General features: G+C 37.7%; 1 protein-coding gene across 1 annotated transcript; it reads left to right on the top strand.

Annotated features, from left to right (window-relative positions):
- The first annotated feature begins 11,477 nt into the window (after positions 1–11,477).
- On the top strand, positions 11,478–14,729 carry LOC118058310 (cysteine-rich receptor-like protein kinase 34). The gene is made up of 6 exons (XM_035071020.2): positions 11,478–12,024; positions 13,144–13,265; positions 13,352–13,562; positions 13,701–13,938; positions 14,107–14,254; positions 14,358–14,729. Exons 1-6 carry the CDS (start codon positions 11,478–11,480, stop codon positions 14,673–14,675), a joined length of 1,584 nt encoding a protein of 527 aa, XP_034926911.2. The 3' UTR covers positions 14,676–14,729.
- Positions 14,730–20,000: the final 5,271 nt, after the last annotated feature.

The following is a 20,000-nucleotide window of genomic DNA, read 5'->3' as shown; positions in this document are numbered from 1 at the left end:
AAAACTACTGTAACACATGAATCATTCTGGATTTATATTTTTTCCCTTAAAAAAATCCATAGAACCATTGGGTTTATTTATCATTCTAAAATTATTGAGGAGCATTTTTATTATTTTTTGTATAGTGAATACTCTTAAAAGCAAAATATTACTTAGTTATGACTTATGTTGTTTTTAGCATTTTCAACGTAGTTTAAAAAGAATTTAAATTTTCAAAAGTCTTTCAAACGCGTGCAACTTTTCATGCGTTATTTTTAAAATTATTGATTTTCCTCATTGAGTCGACGTTGATATTGCTCGTTTTTAAAAAATACAAAAAATTAAGAAAAAAATAAATTTACAAAAAGAAAGAAGTTGAGGGACTAAGTTTGGAAACCTAGCAACATTTTTGCCTATAAATACTAGTCTCCTCAACACACTCAAGGGGGAGGGGCAATTTTGAAAGAAAAATACAAAAAAAAAAAGAAGGAAAACCTAACCCTAAACCTATCTCTAACCAGAGAGCCGTCGCCCCCCCCCCCCACGTTGAATTTTTTTCTCCTCCATTTCCAGACCATCCCCATCTTCAACCTTCAACCGTTCACCCTCCTTCGACATAAACCAGAAACGAGCCGCTCAAGCCTCCTCTTCCCCCAGCCAAGACCTTCATCCCATTTCCACAGACCAGCCACCCATCTCCCCTCAGCCCCAAAACAAACCAAATACCGGCCCCGATTTCCCTCTTCTTCTTCTCCATCAGCGACCGAACCAGGTCCTCCCTCCATTTGGCCTCTAGTAACAGTGGCCAAAACAACAGCCACAATAACGCTGCCATCACTGGAGACCCAGTAGCTTACAGATCTGCCATCCGTCCATTCCCTCACCGCCGACCACTTCAGCAGTCGCAAACTGCAGCTGAGACACACGGCACCCACAGACCCACCACCAGAATGGCCCATCAACGGCCACCGAAGCCGGCCATCGCCGGATCTGCAACCAGCAAAGAAGAAACGAACCAAAATAAAGATAGAAAATAGAAGTGAAACAAAAGGAAATAAAAACTAAAATCGACTGTTGTGTGCATTTCTCTTCTTGTTCCACAGGTCACAGACGGTTTAGGAAGACAGAAGGAGAAGCCGTTCGTGATCCACTGCATCCAGGTTCTCCCCGCGGCGGCGCGTGAACCCATTCGCCGCCAGTGGCGGTGGTGCGTGGAACAATGCGCCACCACTGTCCTGATGTCCATGGGTTTTCACAGCACCGTTCCCAACAATTCCAGGATGTTTTGGGGGGTTTTGTAATTTTAAATTGTTTGATGTAATTTTTTTGTTTAGTATTGAATTTTTATTATTTGTAGTGTGGATGTAACCAAAAGAAAAGAAAAGAAAAGAAAAGAAATATAGTGAAAGTGTACGTGTGTGTTTGTATTTGTTTTATGGATGTTTCTTTTTATTTATGATAAAATTGCAAAGATTTAAGAAGAATTTAATATTTTGATTGGATCACGGTCAAGAATTATTAACTTATATATAAGTTATATTTCTGATATTCGATGAGAAGACAATTATTAAAACTTCTTTAACACGTCAAAACCACGAAGCAACTTACCTCATGTAGGGTGCGTTAGGGGTGCTAATACCTTCCCTAACCACAAGCAGTCCCTTACCCGTGAATCTCTGACAAGACCAGTACATCCGGTTTCCTAGTAGCCTTCAATAAATTACTAGGTGGTGACTCCCAACCAACGAATCAAAGCAAGCGCATAACAGAAAAATCGTCAGTCGATGTCGCACGAATTTGACGTGTGACAAAAGCAATGAGATGGCCATCTTGCATTAGGATTGCCCCGACCCCTATTAAAGATGCATCTATTTCTACTACAAACTGCTTGTTGAAGTTAGGTAGAGCCAACACGGGAGCGCTTGTCATTAGTTTTTGTGTTGCTTCCTCATTCCACCCCAAGGCCTCCTTTCTCAATAGATTAGTTAAGGGCTTATAAATGCTGTCATACCCCTTAACAAACCTTTGGTAGTATCCTGTCAACCCCAAGAACCCCCTTAGCTGTTCCAAATTTTTAGGAATTGGCTAATCTAAAATCGCCTGAATCTTGAGAGGGTCGGTTACTACTCGTGCTGAAATGATGTGACCCAAGTATTCCACTTGCCCCTTGCTAAAAAAACATTTGTTAGCCTTGGCAACTAGCTGATGCCTTTTTAATAGTTTCAGAACTATCCTTAGATGCTTGTAATGGTCGATTAAGGACCTACTATAACTAATATGTCATCGAAGAACACCAAAATGAACTTCCTTAAATGATCTTTGAATACTTCATTCATAAGGCTCTGAAAGGTGGCGGGGGCACTAGTTAAGACAAAAGGCATAACCAGAAATTCATAATGGCCGCTGTGAGCCCTGAAGGTTGTCTTAAACTCGTCCCCTATAGACATTTGGATTTAGTGGTACCCTGATCGAAGATCGATCTTGGAAAATGTTGTTGCGCCCACCAATTCCTCTAGTAGCTCTTTAATCATTGGAATGGGGTATTTGTGTTTGATAATGAGTTTGTTTAAGGCTCTATAGTCGACACAAAACCTCTAAGTGGAGTCTGTTTTCTTCACCAGAATCACTAGCGATTCGAATAGGCTATTTCTGGTTTTGATAATTCTAGCTTCAAGCATTTGTTTCACCATCTTCTCAATATTGTCCTTCTAGAGTCCAGAGTATCGATTGGGCCTTAGATTTATTGCTTCACTACCTGCTTTTAATGAAATTTTGTGGTCGTGAGCTCTAGGTGGTCGTAATCCCTTATGTTCATGGAATAAATCCTAGTAGGATTGAAGGAGACTTAACAGATCAGTATCCTTGATGTCAGGGAACATAGTGGTATTTGTTCTTGTGCCTGTTGCCTCTTTTTCTCCATCTTCAACTGTCATTAGACTACATAAGAAGTAGTCGGCCACTTGCACCTGATTGCCAACTAAAGAACTCAACTGTTTTATTTCAATGGTTTGGAACTTGGGTGGATTTTCCCCTTTAAGTAAGACTATCTCCCCCTGCCAATAAAATGACATCCATAGGTGTTTGTAGTTGCATAAGATGTCCCCTAATATGGATAGCCATTGTATCCCCAATAACATTTTGTAGTTGTTAAGTTCAATGATATAGACATCTGTTTGGAAGCTTATCCCCTGCATCTTCCACCTAAGTCCCCTGCACATGGATTTGCATATCATATTCTCCCCATTGGTTGTTTGCACTATCATGGGTTTTATGGCTATCAACTAGAACTATAGTTTAAGGGCTAAGGTGGTGTTTAAGAAATTATGGGTGCTGCCTAAATCTATCAGAATTAAAAACTGTAGTCTTATCTATTTTTTCCATTGACCTTATAGTGTTTAGTCCCACAGTTCCTTCCAAGGCATCTAAGGAAATATGTGGTATGAGCTCCATTTCATTAACTTTGTCTTCGGTCACCTCTTCCTCCATTACTCCCTCTTATTCCTCCACAACACTTAGATAATACACCCTTTTATTCTTACAGTGGTGTCCTGGCACAAACTTGTCATCGCACCAAAAACACAGCCCCTCTAGTCTTTTATCTTCAAAGTCTTGGTTTCGAATGGATTTGGTGGGTTTTATGCAGGTTTTTGTGTAGCTACTACCAGGGTTATTAGTCCATGGATTAGGAGTGGGTTTTTGTGGAGCTGCATAAGGGTTTGTAGTGTTGGTTGTGGAATGTGACGGACAAGTAGTAGTGGCTGGCATAAGATGGTGTTGGAAAACACTAGGTGGTCTCCTGACATAGGCTTAGGATTTCCTGTATGTTTAGGTATTGGATTGTAATCGAGATAGGTTATATGCATGTCTAAAGGTTTTTGGTTTGAACATCTTGACTGTGTTTTTAATCTCTATTTCAAGTCCCCCTAAGAAGATAACCAAGGCTTGTTTCTCACTTACTTCAGCCTTGTTCCACAAAATATCAAAGTCCTGGATGTATTCCTCTAACTCTCCTTGTTGCTTCAACTCCATCAATTCCTCTAGAGGGTCTTGCTGGCCCCCAAAATGGTAGCAAATGGCTTCCACATAATCTTCCCAAGAGGGTTTTTGGTTTCCCAAACTTTTAAGAAAGTTTTGATGCCAATAAAGAGTAACTCCATTAAGATAATAAGATGCAATTTGTAATTTTTTTGAATCAGCAACCTCTTCTATCTCAAAATATTGTGTGCATTTAAAAAGCCATTTGTGCACATCTTCTCGCATTGAAAGTAGGGAAAAAATGTTTGGGTGTGTGTACCTTATAGGACGACATTCTATCCTCACGAGGCTCCTTGTTCCTGAATTCAACTCCCTCTTGACTTGGAATTGGCCTCTTAGTGTTGTGACTAAAGCTTCCTGGAGCTTGAGAGAGTTTTAAGAGGGTAAACTCTATTTGTTGTGCCATGGTTCCCATAATGTGCCTTATATAATTAATCTGGGCCCCTTGGTTCTCAATGGTTTGATCGAGCTTTAAACTCTGCCTTTTCAGGATGTCCACCAGTTGTTCATACTTTTGGCAACTGTCCTGCTTGACTGCTACGATGGAGTCTTCCATGCATTTGATCTCGATGGTTCTAGTGTCTGGTGGTATGGTTGTAAGCCATGGATTTTTAGTTCTAATACCACTTGTTATGTGTGTGATGTTCAATGATCCAAACAGTATTGGTTCTGCCTGGCAGGTTTGAGTAGGAGGAAGCTTAGTAGGGAAGAAACGGTAGGGTTCAGTGTCTGAACATGGCGAGGGTGTGGGTAGCTTGGTGACAGTGGTAAGTTTGTTAACATTCCTAAATTGCAAGAGAGTCATTCATTTCTTATTTTCTTTTTCACGTAAAAACTCATGCAATCTGTTACAGGTATATATAGTTTAAGCTTCTCTAGACTACCCTCAGCTGCTCCTGATGGATTTATTACATTTAATCAAAATGATGTGTTTAAAGGAAAATACAAAACTGTTAATTTAATGGCTTAATGAAACGATGTGTTTCCAGTAATAGATACTTAATTTGAATCTCATATCAGTCCTCTTCTTCTCCATCTTTGCTTGGTAACATCTTGTGAGTTCGTTTCATTTGCCTTACCAACGCATGGCATTCTATGGCTTTATATAAGCCAGAGAAAAGCCATAAGTGGTGGGGGATAGAACCAAAGGAACATAAGAGAAAATGTTGGGGGAAGACACAAACAGAGGAAATTCCAAGAAACAGAGGGGAAGAACAGGGAGAAAACCAGAGGATAGGGGAACAAAAAGAACAAAAAAGAGATAACGAACAGGAGGACATAACACATGGGAGAAGACGGACAAGTAATAAAAACCAGAGAACTAGGGAGCGAACATAGAGAAAAAGAAAAACGAAGATCAGGGAGGAGGAAACACACATAGAACAAAGGAGGATAGAAAACACAGAGATAGAACCAAGAAACCAGGGGGAAAAAAGGAACAAATATAGGTGACAAAAAAAAATAGAGCAAACATAATAGAGAGAGAGAGAGAGAGATCAGAGCAGAGGAAGGATTGGAGGAAGAAAAAGAGGAAAACAGAGGAGGAGAAAATAACATCAGCCGGACAACCCTCCCTGCGTTTTCCCTCCCCTTTGCATTTTAATTATTATGTTCTTGTAAGCAGTTCATGCACGCCTGCGGATAAAAAAGCAATGGCCAGCCGGGTCTAATACAGCCCATACAAACTGGGTTGTACCCAGTCCAAAAAAAACTGAGGTTAGATTGGGTCTCAAGCCTAGCCGACCCAATGTGTTTTTGGCCAAGGGTGTGCTTAGCAAAACACACCCTTTTGTTTTACCTCTTTGATTTCACTCATTTTTGTTTTGATATGTGGTCAAACAAGCTCATTTTTATATCAAAAAATTCAAGAAAAAATTGAAGATCTTCTTTGATTTATTTATGGGTCCCTTGCACTTTTTTTTGGGTTGTTTTGTTTTAGATATTTAACTACATATTTGATCGATGGATTTTTACTGTGAAATGCAACTCCGGTATATGATACAATTTTTTTCTTTTTCTAAAAATTAAAATAAAAAATATGTATGCATTGTTTTAAATTTATTTTACCTGTTTATTCACTAACGCTAGAGGTAAGAATACCATATGTTTTCTTTGTTACATAATATTTATCAACGTTAGAGTTGGAAGTATCTGTAGTTGAATATACACTGATGCTAGAGTTAGAAATATTATCATTAGTAGCATAATATAACAAACCCTTAGCAATTCAATACAAAATCAACAATTCAGTGTACCTCAAGTAGGAAGCTTAAAGGGTGATGATATCTTTAATTTTGCATAATCAATTCAATACCATAAAATCTCTGTTAACTAGTTAAGGTTCCTGATGACTATAAAACTAAGTGATAACTCATTAAACGAGATATTTTAACCTAATGGATTCAAACAGTTAAGATAAGAATAAGATGCTAGAAATTCTATTATGTCCCTCACATTTAATTTTTTAAGGGTGCTGCAATTTCAAGTGTGATATAGGATTAATATCAATTCAGGACTAATCGTGACAACACCGTTAAATCAGTATCAATTAGGATGATTTTGTTTCAAATATTCTAAGTGTTATTAAGGCCCCGTTTGTTTGCTGGAAAGTGAGTTATAAAAATACAAGCTTTAATTGTTTTATCCACTATTTGAGAGAGGTTTTTTTTTTGCTATAAACAAAATCATCATTGTAATCTTTTGAGAGTTAGGATAAAACTTTTGGCATTGATGAGGTTTTTGTCACCAAGGGAAAATGTTTAAAAGTGCATATCTTGGTAGAAAAATCTTGGAGATAAAATATCTTTAAATGATATAAAAATGTTGGTATGAATTCATCAAACGAATATTGTACTCTTTGAACTTGGACTAGTGAAAGAATACAATACTCAAGCATGGTTTTGGTACTTGAGGTGTTGATGTAGGCTTACCGAACCACATTAAAAAAAAATTTTGCAATTTCTTTGCCTATACTAGTTACTTGAAGCACTTTAATTATATTGTTGGTTAATTGTTTTTATTTTAATTAGTTGCAATATTTTGTTATTATTAGTGCTATACCTAATCTCCCCTAGGTGTATTGTTGCCTTATTCTTAGAACAACATAAAATTGCTTCTTACCTTAGTCTAAGCCCTCTCCTTTCAATCTAGTCCCTAATTATATAACTCTTCAATTTAGACTCTAATACAACCCAACTCAGGCCTCGTGCAAGGCTAGCCAAGGAGAGAATAAGGATAGGGGGAAGAAAAATGACAACTAACCACCTAGGTGAACACATCTTGATTGTGCCCTTTTCTCGGGTTGTGATTTTGACTTTTAACCCATGTTGGTTGGTCGAGGGATGATTTGCTTGGTCTTCATCTAAAAATAAAACAACAAATTATGTCATGCTGATTTTTTTTTAATTAAGCCTACCCATGCTTTTATCATATTGAGTTAACTTACACATAGTCGATTTGATACTTGACTTGCATGAACACTCAGGTAGAGAGATTTTAATGTTTAATTGCTGATATGAAAAATTAATAACAATGGAAAAGTTTATCCATGTCCTTCTCATTTTAATGTATTCAGGTTTTCATTGTATTCAGGTTTTTTTTTATTAGTGAACATTGTATTCATGCTATGACAGTAGTTTGTGTTTGTTGATGAGCATTTGATGTGGTTCTCCGGGGGGCTGCAACCCACCATAGGAGACAGCTGGCTGATAGGAGGATTCGCTGGAATATTTCCATTTTCTTGAGTATTAACAATAGCTAATTGGTTGAGAAGAGTTTTTTTTTTTTTTTATAATCTTACATGTCAAAGAACCATCTCAACCTAAAAGCTTAAGCTGTTAGATGAGGTCCCAGGATATGATTTATATTATTCTCTAACACACCCCCTCAAGTGAAAGCCCTTTGGGCTTGAAACTTGCACAGGCTCACATTACCTTGTGCTTAATTTTTTTATCAAATAAATGGGGATGGTGAGATTCGAACTCATGACCGCTTGGTCATAAGGCTCTGATACCATGTCAAAGAACCATCTCAACCTAAAAGCTTAAGCTGTTAGATGAGGTCCCAGGATATGATTTATATTATTCTCTAACATTACACTCACAGACATACATATAATACACAAAGTGTTATCCATGTCAGTGTAATGTTGCATTATGAAAATAATTGTTGCAATTAAGAAAATTAGTTAAAGTCAAGAACAACAAAGCTGGAGCTAGAATTGATGCAGAAACCGCTAAATTACAAAAAAATAATACCCCATTGTCTATTTTGTTAATTTTTAATTTGTTTTACTTCTTGTTGTTTGATATCGCGTTGTCGTTTTAAAACTTGCTTACTTTTAATTAGGGGTGTTCACGGTCCGGTTCGGTTCGGTTTTAACATAAAAATTCAACCGAACCGGAAAATATCATTTCTTGTTAATATAACCCGAACCGAACCGAAAACCGGTTCAAACCGAACCGATTTTGTTCGGTTCGGGTCGGTTTTTTAGCCTTAAAAACCAGAAAAACCGAAACTAATAAAATAAAATAAAACTTTTGGGGAAAAGGGAAGGGAAAGGGTGAGTGGGTTGGAAAAGTTTTGGGGAAAAGGGAAGGGGGAGGGTGAGTGGGGTGCAAAGGTTTTGGGGAAAAGGGAAGGGGGATGGTGATTGGTGAGTGGGGTGCAAAGGTTTTGGGGAAAAGGGAAGGGGATGGTGAGTGGGGGCCGGCGGGTATTGGAGTGGGGGCCGGGTGCAAAGGTTTTATATTTTTGTTTTAGATTCAATTAAACCGGTTCGGTTTAGTCCGGTTCAATCGGTTTAAGCTTTTTAAAACCGGAACCGAACCGAACCGGGTGGTTTTTTTAAATTTTTTAATCGGTTTATTCGGTTTTTTTATCGGTTCGGTTTTTTCGGTTAATTTTTTCTCGGTTTTCTCGGTTTAATCGGTTGATCGGTTTTTTTGAACACCCCTACTTTTAATAGATCTCTTCTGCTGGCATATGTGGGCCACTTTGGCACAAGATTTCAACTCTTTGACTTTCATATCAAACACATATTTCCATGTCCTTCACTAATTAAAAAAAAAAAAACTTGCAAGAAGATCAGCGACACCTCAAATGGAACTAATTTTGTAATGTTAACTACGACCATACGCATGGGTATTTATGCTAATGATTCCGATATTCGTTAACATGTTGTCTGTAGTGATTAATTAATGACATTATTGCTATTCCAACATCAAAGTTTTGAAATTCTAACGCAGCAACGCTAGTGTGGGACATCTGGTAGGTCCAATTTTGAAGGCGACAAATAATATCTTGATCTTTCTATTGACTTTTTTTTTGTATGTGACTGAGTCTTTGAATAATTTTATACAGTCTAAAGGCAATTAAGCAGTCAGGAATTGGGACCACAAGTAAAGCCGCCATAAAACTAAAATGCAGCCTAACTACAAAAAAAATAAAAATAAATAGAAAGAGTAATCGAGTCACTGCAACAGAAAATGAATAAATAATAAAGGCACAAAGAAAATTAACTCTCAGAAGACCTAGTTTGGGCATCTGATCATTTCTTACTCTCACGCACGTCGATGAGGGCCCTGAAACCTTTTTGGTTTTTAACTAAAAAAAGTTCTTTTTTTATTCTTGTTCTTCAAAAACAAAAGTTACAAAGGGACGGCCATTAAACCTTTTTGGTTTTTTATTTTACATTTTAAAAAATAAAACTAATAGAATAACAATATATTTTAAGCAAGCAAAATGATATAAAGATTAATCTTTTTTATTGACCTAATCTACAAATGAGTTTTAAGTTTTTGTTTGGGGTCCCTGTAGCTGCAAACGTCTGGAATAGTTGGAGTGTGGAGGAGATACACGGCCACACCCTGATGTCAAAAGCCAAGAAGTTGGAGCTTCTTGGGTTTTCCTTTGATAATTTATAATTTTAGTGCATGAAGAAGATAAAAAAATATTAAATACATTGCTTAAACATATAAATTTCAATTCTGTTTAACTATTGATGGCCAAATTTGTCAACTTCATAGATGTTTGTTTTAGTCAATTATTGCATGTTTATAATCCTAGAAAGCAGTAATCATCATATCAGCCACCTACTCCAGAAATTCTTCACATCATTATCAGTCCTTCCCGGCAAATACATAGCGATTCTTGCCCATCTGTTCTCAATTTCTGCCTGCAAATCTATAACCACCCTCTCTTCCTCTGCTGAAAACTTGCACCCACTATAAAATCACACACACAGAGACACGACCAAAAAAAGATACAAGAAATCAAGAGGAAATCCCTTTAAGAAGGTGATTCGGTGACACCTTGGCTTCTGAGCTAAGCTTGTGTATCTTACCAAAGCGGACTGGAAATCTTGGATGCCACAAAAATACTAGGTAATCGCTTTGTCCCCATCAATACCGTTAAATCGTCCAAATAATGACACGGGATGGGTCGTTAGATTTGAGCGCCATTGTTGAATTTTCTTATTGTTTTATAGCTGGCAAATTAATTGAAAGATTAACGAAATAATTTGAGAAAACAAATAACGAAAAGCTATGTCTGCATGCTTTACAAGAGCGTTGTCTCAAGGGAAAACTAAACTTTCTGCTCACAAAATTAATATATAGTCTTTGCAAGATTTATCAATTCGTTCATCAAATATATATAGAACTAGTTTAATTTAAATTAATCAACCACTAATGATAATAATTTTTATTTGAGATATATTGTAAATTCTTCTTGTTAGCTAATTAATTATGTCCATGTAAAGGAAATAAAATTAATAGTGATTTCATCTCGTTGTCTCATTGATTTTAAAAGATCTATATATATATATATATATATATATATATATATATATATATGCATGGTAAACTAAGATTTCATCTCTTTGAATAGGAATGTTAGATTAAAGAATGTTGGAGCCTAACTAACTTTCTTTTCTCAAATGGCGGCTCTACAAACCCTATAAGGACGACCAAAATTACTCCACAGTGCATGTACTTTCTTCGTGAAAGAAATTGCAACCTCTTTTTTTTATCCTAAATTCGTTAACAAATTGACCATGCCAATGTGGCCAATAGCCTCTTGGTATATAAAATACCATCCATGCAAGGGATTTCTTTTCACGAAAGAATAAAATTGTGAACAGAAGTTAATATTTCCTCTGTTGAAATGGGTTCTAAAACTATCGTCTCTCTTCTTTTCCATGTTATTATCGTAAGCATCACTCTTACCGATGCTCAATTCTGTTATACCGCAGGAAACTTTACAGCTAATAGCACCTACGCAAAAAACCTAGACCTTGTTCTCCTTTCACTAGCTTCCAATGTCACAAACAATGGGGTTTCTACAATACTACAATAGGTTTAGGCAATGACACAGTTTTATGGTCTTGTGTTCTGTATGGCTTCCGCATCAGCTGATTTTTGTTTCAGCTGCGTCAATTCTTCTATTCAAACTCTCATGGAAGCATGTCCAAACCAAAAAAGAAGCAATTTCATGGGGAGGGAATCCAGTTCCATGTATTTGTACATCATTATGCGAATCGTTATTTTTTTGGATCACTTGAGCTATCTCCTACTGATGCTGGATATAATACGGGTATCCTTGACCCATCTTTTAGAGTACAGTTTGATCAAATTTGGAGTGGTTTGGGGGAGACGGTAACAAGAGCTTCCACGAACTCATCCAGGCTGAAGCCAGAAGCTGAGACAGCAGACCTAACATCCACTCAAAAAATGTATATATTTATGCAGTGCACTCCTGATGTATCACCGAGTAATTGCAGAGTTTGCCTACAACAATCCGTAGACTACTATAAAAGTTGTTGCAACGGGTATCAAGGAGGTTATACCAGAAACCAAAACTGTGTTTTTCGGTGGGATTTGTATCCCTACTACAACTTATTTCCTCAAGTAACATCTCCACCACCATCTCCATCTCCATCATCTCCATCTCCATCATCTCCTCCATTTGTTATTAGTTCTCCTCCACCAACCAATACCACAATCAGGAAAGGTAGGCTAACTTCTTTTTACGGTTTCCAGTTTCAGCTTCTGTAATTTCTATCTTAATTAGGTATGGCAAAAAAAGAAAAAAGAAAAGGAGGAGTGCTTGTACCATGTTTAATTAATTAATATTAACAGTAGAGTAAATTACAATAACCTTCTTGAGATATTATAAAATTATAGAGATCATCAAGAAAAAAGCCTTTTTCATATATAAAAAACATATTACAGAAGCTTTATCCAAAATGCATTTGAAAAGATATTTAAATTGAAAAATTAAACAAATTAGAGAAAGAATATAAAAAATGGGACTTGGTTATTTTATTAGTACATCAGCAATATTAATTTCAGCCATTTCTTATTTCTTATTTTTTATATTTTTATCTACTTTCGGAATTTTTTTTATTTAACTATTTAAAAAAAAAAAAAACAGCAATTAAAGATACTTTGGATATAGTCAAGGTGTTTTGTCAAATATTCAAAATATTAAATGTTTTCTATAAATTTTATAATAGGAGTTATTGTAATTTAATTAGCCTTAAAAAATCTATTTATTATTTTTTATGGTTTAGGTTATGGAACATGACAGGATTTCAATATATTCTTTTAAAAGAAATAAAAATTAGCTGATTGTTAAGCTTTTGCGAGTCATGGGGACAACTTTGCTTTGGGTCACAAGGCCTCAATCATTGGGACTGTCCACATTCAGAACTCACAAGTCTCGACTCAAGTTCTTAAAAATTGTAGGGCCCACATTGGTTTATGCAGGAACGAAGAGCAACACAGCTCGGATCATTGTCATTACTGTTGTCCCAGCTGTCGTGCTGTGATACTCGTCATCTGCATCTGCCTATTCATAAGAACACGAAAGCAAAGGGAAAAGGAAAGGATTGAAAGTAAGTAGTAATTTGGTTGCCTGAAGATAGTATTTGGTTGTTGAATTGTATTGAAATAGACGATGAGAGGGGCTCTTATTTTTTTTATTTTAAAAAAAATAAATACATTTGTTTTATTTTTTTTTATCTATTCTTTTTTATCCCGTGACACTAACTAAATACAATTTACGTTTCTTCCTTAATTTCCAAAGCAATTATGTTTCCGTGCATGCTAACTTGTTCAACTTTTGAAGCTGTAGACGAAATAGAAAGTACAGAATCATTGCAATTCGCATTCAGCACCATTCGAGATGCAACAGAGTACTTTTCGGAGAAAAATAAGCTGGGACAGGGTGGATTTGGTGCTGTTTACAAGGTAGTAAAGGATATACTGTTACGTACATATAATTAAATCGCAATGCTCAAGATGATACAGGGAGTAATGGATTGATATGATTTCAGGGAGCACTTCCTAGCGGACAAGAGATTGCTGTGAAAAGACTTTCTAAGGACTCTGGGCAAGGAGATTTGGAATTCAAAAATGAAGTCTTATTGGTGGCAAGACTCCAGCACCGGAATTTAGTCAGGCTTCTAGGTTTCTGCTTGCAAGGAATTGAAAGGCTTCTTATCTATGAGTTTCTGCCTAATGCGAGCCTTGATCACTTCATATTTGGTAAGGCTAGGAACCAGCTAATTTACAATTGTATTATAAGCAATTGAGTCTTCTTCTAAATAAGAAGCACAAATTAATGAATATATCTCGTACTCTTTCCCTTGAGTAACTTGAGCCATGCGATTCCTTGAAATGTAGATCCAAACAAGCGTGTGCATTTGAACTGGGAAAAACGTTACAAGATTATTGGAGGAATTGCTCGAGGGCTCCTTTACCTTCACGAGGATTCTCGACTTCGAATCATTCATCGTGACCTCAAAGCCAGCAACATTTTGTTAGATGAGGAGATGAATCCGAAAATTTCAGATTTTGGCATGGCGACGTTGTTCGTAGTGGATCAAACTCAAGGCAATACAAGTAGAATTGTGGGAACCTAGTAAGTATCTGAACATGATGAACACCATAATTACTATTTATTAAGCTCGTCCTTTATTGCATTGTATCAAAGAAGAAGAAATGAAAAGTCCCCACAATATAAAGGATGTTAAACATTGTTAACATTGTCGAATCTAATAATATTGAACTCTTCGTTGATGATAAACAGTGGCTATATGGCTCCAGAATATGCAATGCAAGGACACTTCTCGGTCAAGTCAGACGTATTTAGTTTCGGCGTGCTAGTTTTGGAGATTGTGACTGGCAAAAAAAATGGTTTTCGCAATGGAAATGACATAGAGCACCTTATGAGCCATGTAAGTATAGAACAATCCACAAATCAAACACGTTATTTAAGGTTTTATAGGGATATCTGCAAGCCCTTCAATATTGTGAATTCACTTTGGATAAATTTTGTAGGCATGGAGAAAGTGGAGGGAAGGGACTGCTCAAGATATGATAGATCCCGTTTTGAGTAGTGGCTCAGCAACAGAAATGATGAGATGCATCCACATTGGGTTACTCTGCGTTCAAGACAATGTAGCTGAAAGGCCGACAATGGCTTCAGTAGTTCTCATGCTAAGCAGCTCTTCCCTCACATTGCAAATACCTTCTCAGCCTGCATTTTTTATGAGCAGCAGCACATATCAATCAGATCTGTCATCCTCAATGGGGCATAATTCAAGGGTGACTGAGTCAAAAAATGAGGTTTCAATTACTGAGCTGTATCCTAGATAATGGTTTAGATGCAGAGATTTAATATAAAACCAGTTTTGTGGTTTCAGTTAATCATTTGAATGTTTGGATTGGGATAAATATTTGAAGAACCAGTCTTCCATGCCACCTGTGGTTTCCGGGCATGGTCGTTCTGCTTGGGACATGTCTGCTATTGTAGAAACACAAATTTTCCACCAATCAAATTTCACCATATGTTATTTTATTCTTTAAAATAAAGGATAAAATAAAATTGAAATAAATGACATGGAAAACAAATGAGCCTTCAAATATTTCTTGGTCAATGAAAAGTTGACACTTGAGATGAGATATTCAAGATATCTTATCATAAAGGCAAGATTCCGTCAATAAAGACCAACCAATGAAATTATGCCACGTGGCATTGGAAAAGGACTTGAGAGCCCCTACAGATCTCTATAAATAAAAGGCCTCAACCTAAAGGCAGGGGATGGGATTCTAGGGGATACAAATTTTCTTTAAGACTCTCTCTCTCTCTCTCTCTCTCTCTCTCTTCAACCAAGGAAGCTCTCTCTCAAAGAGTTCGCAAGCCTCCTTCATCTACGCTTGAAGTTTAACAAGAACGAAGCTCTGTTGGATCAAGCCAAAACGCTCCATAAGAGTTCTCCAACAACACTTTGAAGACAAATCAAGGTACTCTTCAAAGCATCAAATCACAATATCTCGCTTCGCAATACACACCCAAATCCGCATTCTTGCAAAGCACAAATCTTAGCTTGATTACTCAAATAAATCAAGTCATCATATATCAAATCCAAGGGAAGAATCAGAGGATTTCCATATTCTTTTGAAAGAATATATTACATAGAGATTGTACCCATTCATATATTTAATAAAATCATATATTAGTACACGTGTGCTTGTTTAATTTCAGGTACACAAAATTGTGTCTACAAATTTCTGGCGACTCCACTGGGGAAATCTCTACCTTTCATCTCTTCCCTTCAAGAAAGAATTTTCAACAAAACTCTCAATGGCAACTATGAGGAACATGATCACCATTGTCGCTTCGAAGAGCAACAAGGCCATTGATTCAGGTCCCCAACACACTATTGAAGATCCTTCAACCCCGCCATTGAAAACAAAATCCATCGTCGAGTTGTATGCACGAACTAGGCCGATTCTCAAGTTGACATCAACTTCGAATGCAAGAGGGGCACAAGATGTCGCCTTAAAGATGAAGCCACAAGCAACTCCACTACAAAAGTCAAGTGAGGCGTGCGAAATTGTCTTCAACACTCAAGGCGACTTTGACAATTCACCTATGGAAACTTCTCTGTGTCGATCACCAAGTAAGGCTTCGGGTTCTAGCACCATGTCAGTGATGATGACCGAGACAACATCTTTAGAAGATCAAGTGGCTAACTTGACAAAACTCGTCGAGGGGCTTTCGACTTCACTCAAGGCAAAAGACCATGAGATAGCAAAGTTGATGAACAAACTTGAGAGCTTGAACGAAAGAGGCCAAACCTCAACTACCAAGGCTTTTCAAGTAGATCAACTAGATGTCATTGAGGAGTCTGCAATCGGAGCTGTGAAGAATATACGTGGTATTACTGATGGCATCTTCACCAAAAATCAACTGAAAGAACTCATCAAGGAAGCCATCACAGACCAGGTGGAAAGCTCAATTCAACCCTCATATTCATATGCGAAGCCGTACACCTAAAGAATCGACCTGTTAAAGATGCCTCTAAGTTACCAACCACCAAAGTTTCAACAGTTCGATGGCAAGGGAAATCCTCGACAACATATAGCTCACTTTGTGGAGACTTGCAACAATGCCGGGACTAATGGTGATCTCATGGTAAAACAGTTTGTTCGTTCCTTGAAAGGTAATGCCTTTGACTGGTACACTGACTTGGAATCTTGCTCGATTGATACTTGGGAGCAGTTGGAGCGTGAGTTTCTTAACCGCTTTTACAACACTCGTCGTGTGGTTAGCATGATTGAACTCACTAATGCACGTCAGTGGAATGAAGAGCCTGTCATCGACTACATTCATCGGTGGAGAAACCTTAGCCTCAACTATAGAGATCGACTCACCGAAACTTCTGCGCTAGACATGTGTATTCAAGGGATGCATTGGGGACTACGATATATCCTACAAGGCATCAAACCAAAGTCTTTTGAAGAATTGGCTACTCGTGCACATGATATGGAACTTAGCATTGCGGCGGCTGAAAGTTCATTGTTACCTATGCAAGAGCCTAAAAGAAATAAGCCTGAAGGTCGTAGATTCGGAAAGAGCACTCTGAAGGTCGAGGGAAAGCAATCTTTAGTAGTTAACTCGACTGCTGTAAGGGTACCAACTGGAGTTAAGAGGGGTGAGCATGCAACGCCGACTACTTTTCAAAAGGGTGAAAGAAAGAAACCATCATTGAAAGAGCGACAAGAAAAAGTGTATCCATTCCCTGACTCAGACATATCTAGGATGCTGGATGATCTGCTTGAGGCAAATATCATTGAGTTGCCGGAGGTGAAATGCCCTGAAGAAGCAAACCAAGTAGATAATCCGAATTATTGCAAATATCATCGCTTAATCAGTCATCCCGTAGAGAAGTGTTTTGTGTTGAAAGACAAGATCATGAGGTTACACGAGAATGGAGATATCATTTTTGATGATGAAATAGCAGCCTCTAATATCACAACCACAGTCAATTTAGGACCATGTCAATCACTCTCTACAATAAGTTTTGGCTCCTGTGAACCTATAAGACTTGATGTTATTTTCCCGATGAGCTTTATTGCATCCTCAAGTCAAACTCCATGTATAACCCTTACACCTCAAGTTGACGACTTGAAGCCTGAATGGTCTGAAAATTATGATGATGAAGGATGGACTTTAGTCATGCGTAGAAGAGGAAGGAGGAAGCACATGCAAATGAAAAAGCCAACAAGAATGAGGATCTCAATGGTGAGGAAGCTAATTGGTGAGCCGATACGCCGAAAGACTCAACAAAAATCCATACCAGTTAGAAAGGAGGGTTTTTCAGCTCAAAGTATAGGAAAGCCTGTTACACTGAATGAGTACATGCCAACAGAAATGAAAAGAATTGAAAACATACCTGTTGCTTGCTATCAGGTTGATGAAGAGAAAACTCCTATTGATTATGTCTTAAAGAAAAGTCATGATGACTCTTCAAACTTATCTCACGATGTATGCACAACAGAGATATCCTTCAACGATGAAGACTTGTTGCTTGGATCAAAACTCCATAACCGACCTCTTTTCATTAAAGGATATGTTGATGAAAAGATAGTGAATCTCATCTTCCCAAGTCATCTGATGATTCAAGGTTTTAATCAAGGAGGGCAAAATGCTATAGGAAAGATAAGACTTGCGATGCATATGGAAGATATGGAATCCAATGCACTTTTCCATGTCATAGATGCCAAAACTACCTACAATATGTTGCTTGGGCGACCATGGATACATGAAAATGGTATCATCTCCTCAACACTCCACCAATGTTTTAAGTATTGCCGAGATGGACAAGTAAGAAAGACAATGGCAGACACCGATCCCTTCACCATAGCTGAAGCTCACTTTGCAGATGCAAAAATTCTATTTCAAAGTCAAATATGATGGAAGAACTACGATCACCACCTAACCACTTAGGAGAGGGAATAATTGACTTTAAAAGCTCAAAAGGGCATCAGTCATCTGCAAATGAATGGGTACAATCTCATCCAACAAAGTATAAAGGAAAAGAAAAGGTGGTAGAAAACTTTGTTGACAATAAACCACCACGTAAAGCCGCGGCACTCCGATATATTCCAGTATCAGCAAGAAAAGAGGGTCAGTCTTCTTTTGCAAAGGATGAAGAAAAGATCGATAAAGAGCTTGAAAACTTGACCTTGCCAGCTACTAATCTTGCCTTGAACAAGGTTTAAAAACCTTTACTAAAAGGGTTTGTTCATCAAACTGAGTCGGTGGTGATAAATCTTAAAGGACTCCCTGATAAACGGTCAAATGGCTTTGATCCCAACGCTTACAAGCTTTTAGCCAGGGCTGGCTATAGTCGTGAGGACATCAACGAGATATCAAAGGATGGTGATACGACTCAACTTGAAGGTAAACAAGTTTCTGCAACGATTGGAAAGGTATGGAGAGAGAAGAAAACTTCTGGCAAAACTTTGAGGGCTGGTCTTGGATATGAGTCTTCCACACCACTGTATTTTCACATTAATAAAGAAGCCTCACGGTACATAAGTGCGGAAGAAGTGAAGGACAAACAACAAAGTCAGCCGACACCTTTTAGAGCTTCAGTCTGGGATCGTCTTGGTGGAACTACAAGTCGTGCTCTTGTTTTTACTAGGATTGGAACCCAAAATAATGGAAGGGTGCTAAAACGCACACCAATCTTTGAAAGACTTGGACAATTCATGTCAAAAGAGACAAGTTTGATGGGTGATTCAAAGGTTCTTCGTAGCAAAATATCTTCACGCATGAAGAGACAATGTGAATGGGTGGTGAGTGCTGAAGAGACATTGAAAGGAAAAACACGCACAATAGTGATAACAAACCCCTCTAATGAAGAAGAAGAAGAAGATGATGAAATAATGTGTCTCACTTCAAATCACATTACTATTGAAGAAGATGATAATGATAAGTTTGTCATCGAAGAAGATGTTGAGAAGCTCACATCCTTCCCTTGAATCAGAAATAGCCTACAATGGATGAACTTAAAGAGGTTAACTTGAAGAACTGTTGAAAACCCATGACTAACCTTCATCAATGCAACTTATCACCTGAAAAGAGGAAGCGAATTACATGGAACTTCTGTATGGAATATCGAGATATCTTTGCTTGGTCCTATGATGAAATGCCAGGTTTAGACCCAAGGGTTGTTGTCCACCAACTAGCAGTGAAACACGGGGCTAGACTTGTAAAACAAACTCAGCGTCGCTTTCGTCCTGAAACTCATATCACAGATTGAGGTTGAAGGTCAATAAACTTATCCAAGGGGAGCAGGTTTCAATTTCGTGAGGTCAAGTATCCTACGTGGATTTCAAATATTGTGCCAGTAAAAAAGAAGAATGGCCAAAATGCGTGTTTGTGTGGCATTTTTCGGGAACCTTAACAATGCTTGTCCCAAAGATGACTTTCCACTTCCAATTACTGAGATCAAATGGTAGATGCTACCACGGGTCCATGGGAGATTAACCTTCATGGAACGGTTCATCTGGCTATAATCAAATTCGAATGGCACCCGCAGATGAGGAGAAGACGGCTTTCCGAACTCCAAAAGGGATATATTGTTATACAAGTTATGCCTTTTTTGGCTTAAAGAATGCAGGTGCCAC

Source organism: Populus alba, chromosome 11 (assembly GCF_005239225.2).
Source record: "Populus alba chromosome 11, ASM523922v2, whole genome shotgun sequence".
NCBI lineage: Eukaryota > Viridiplantae > Streptophyta > Magnoliopsida > Malpighiales > Salicaceae > Populus > Populus alba.
The sequence above is the reverse complement of the archived record's forward strand: the minus strand, read 5'-3'. Positions and strand labels throughout refer to the sequence as shown.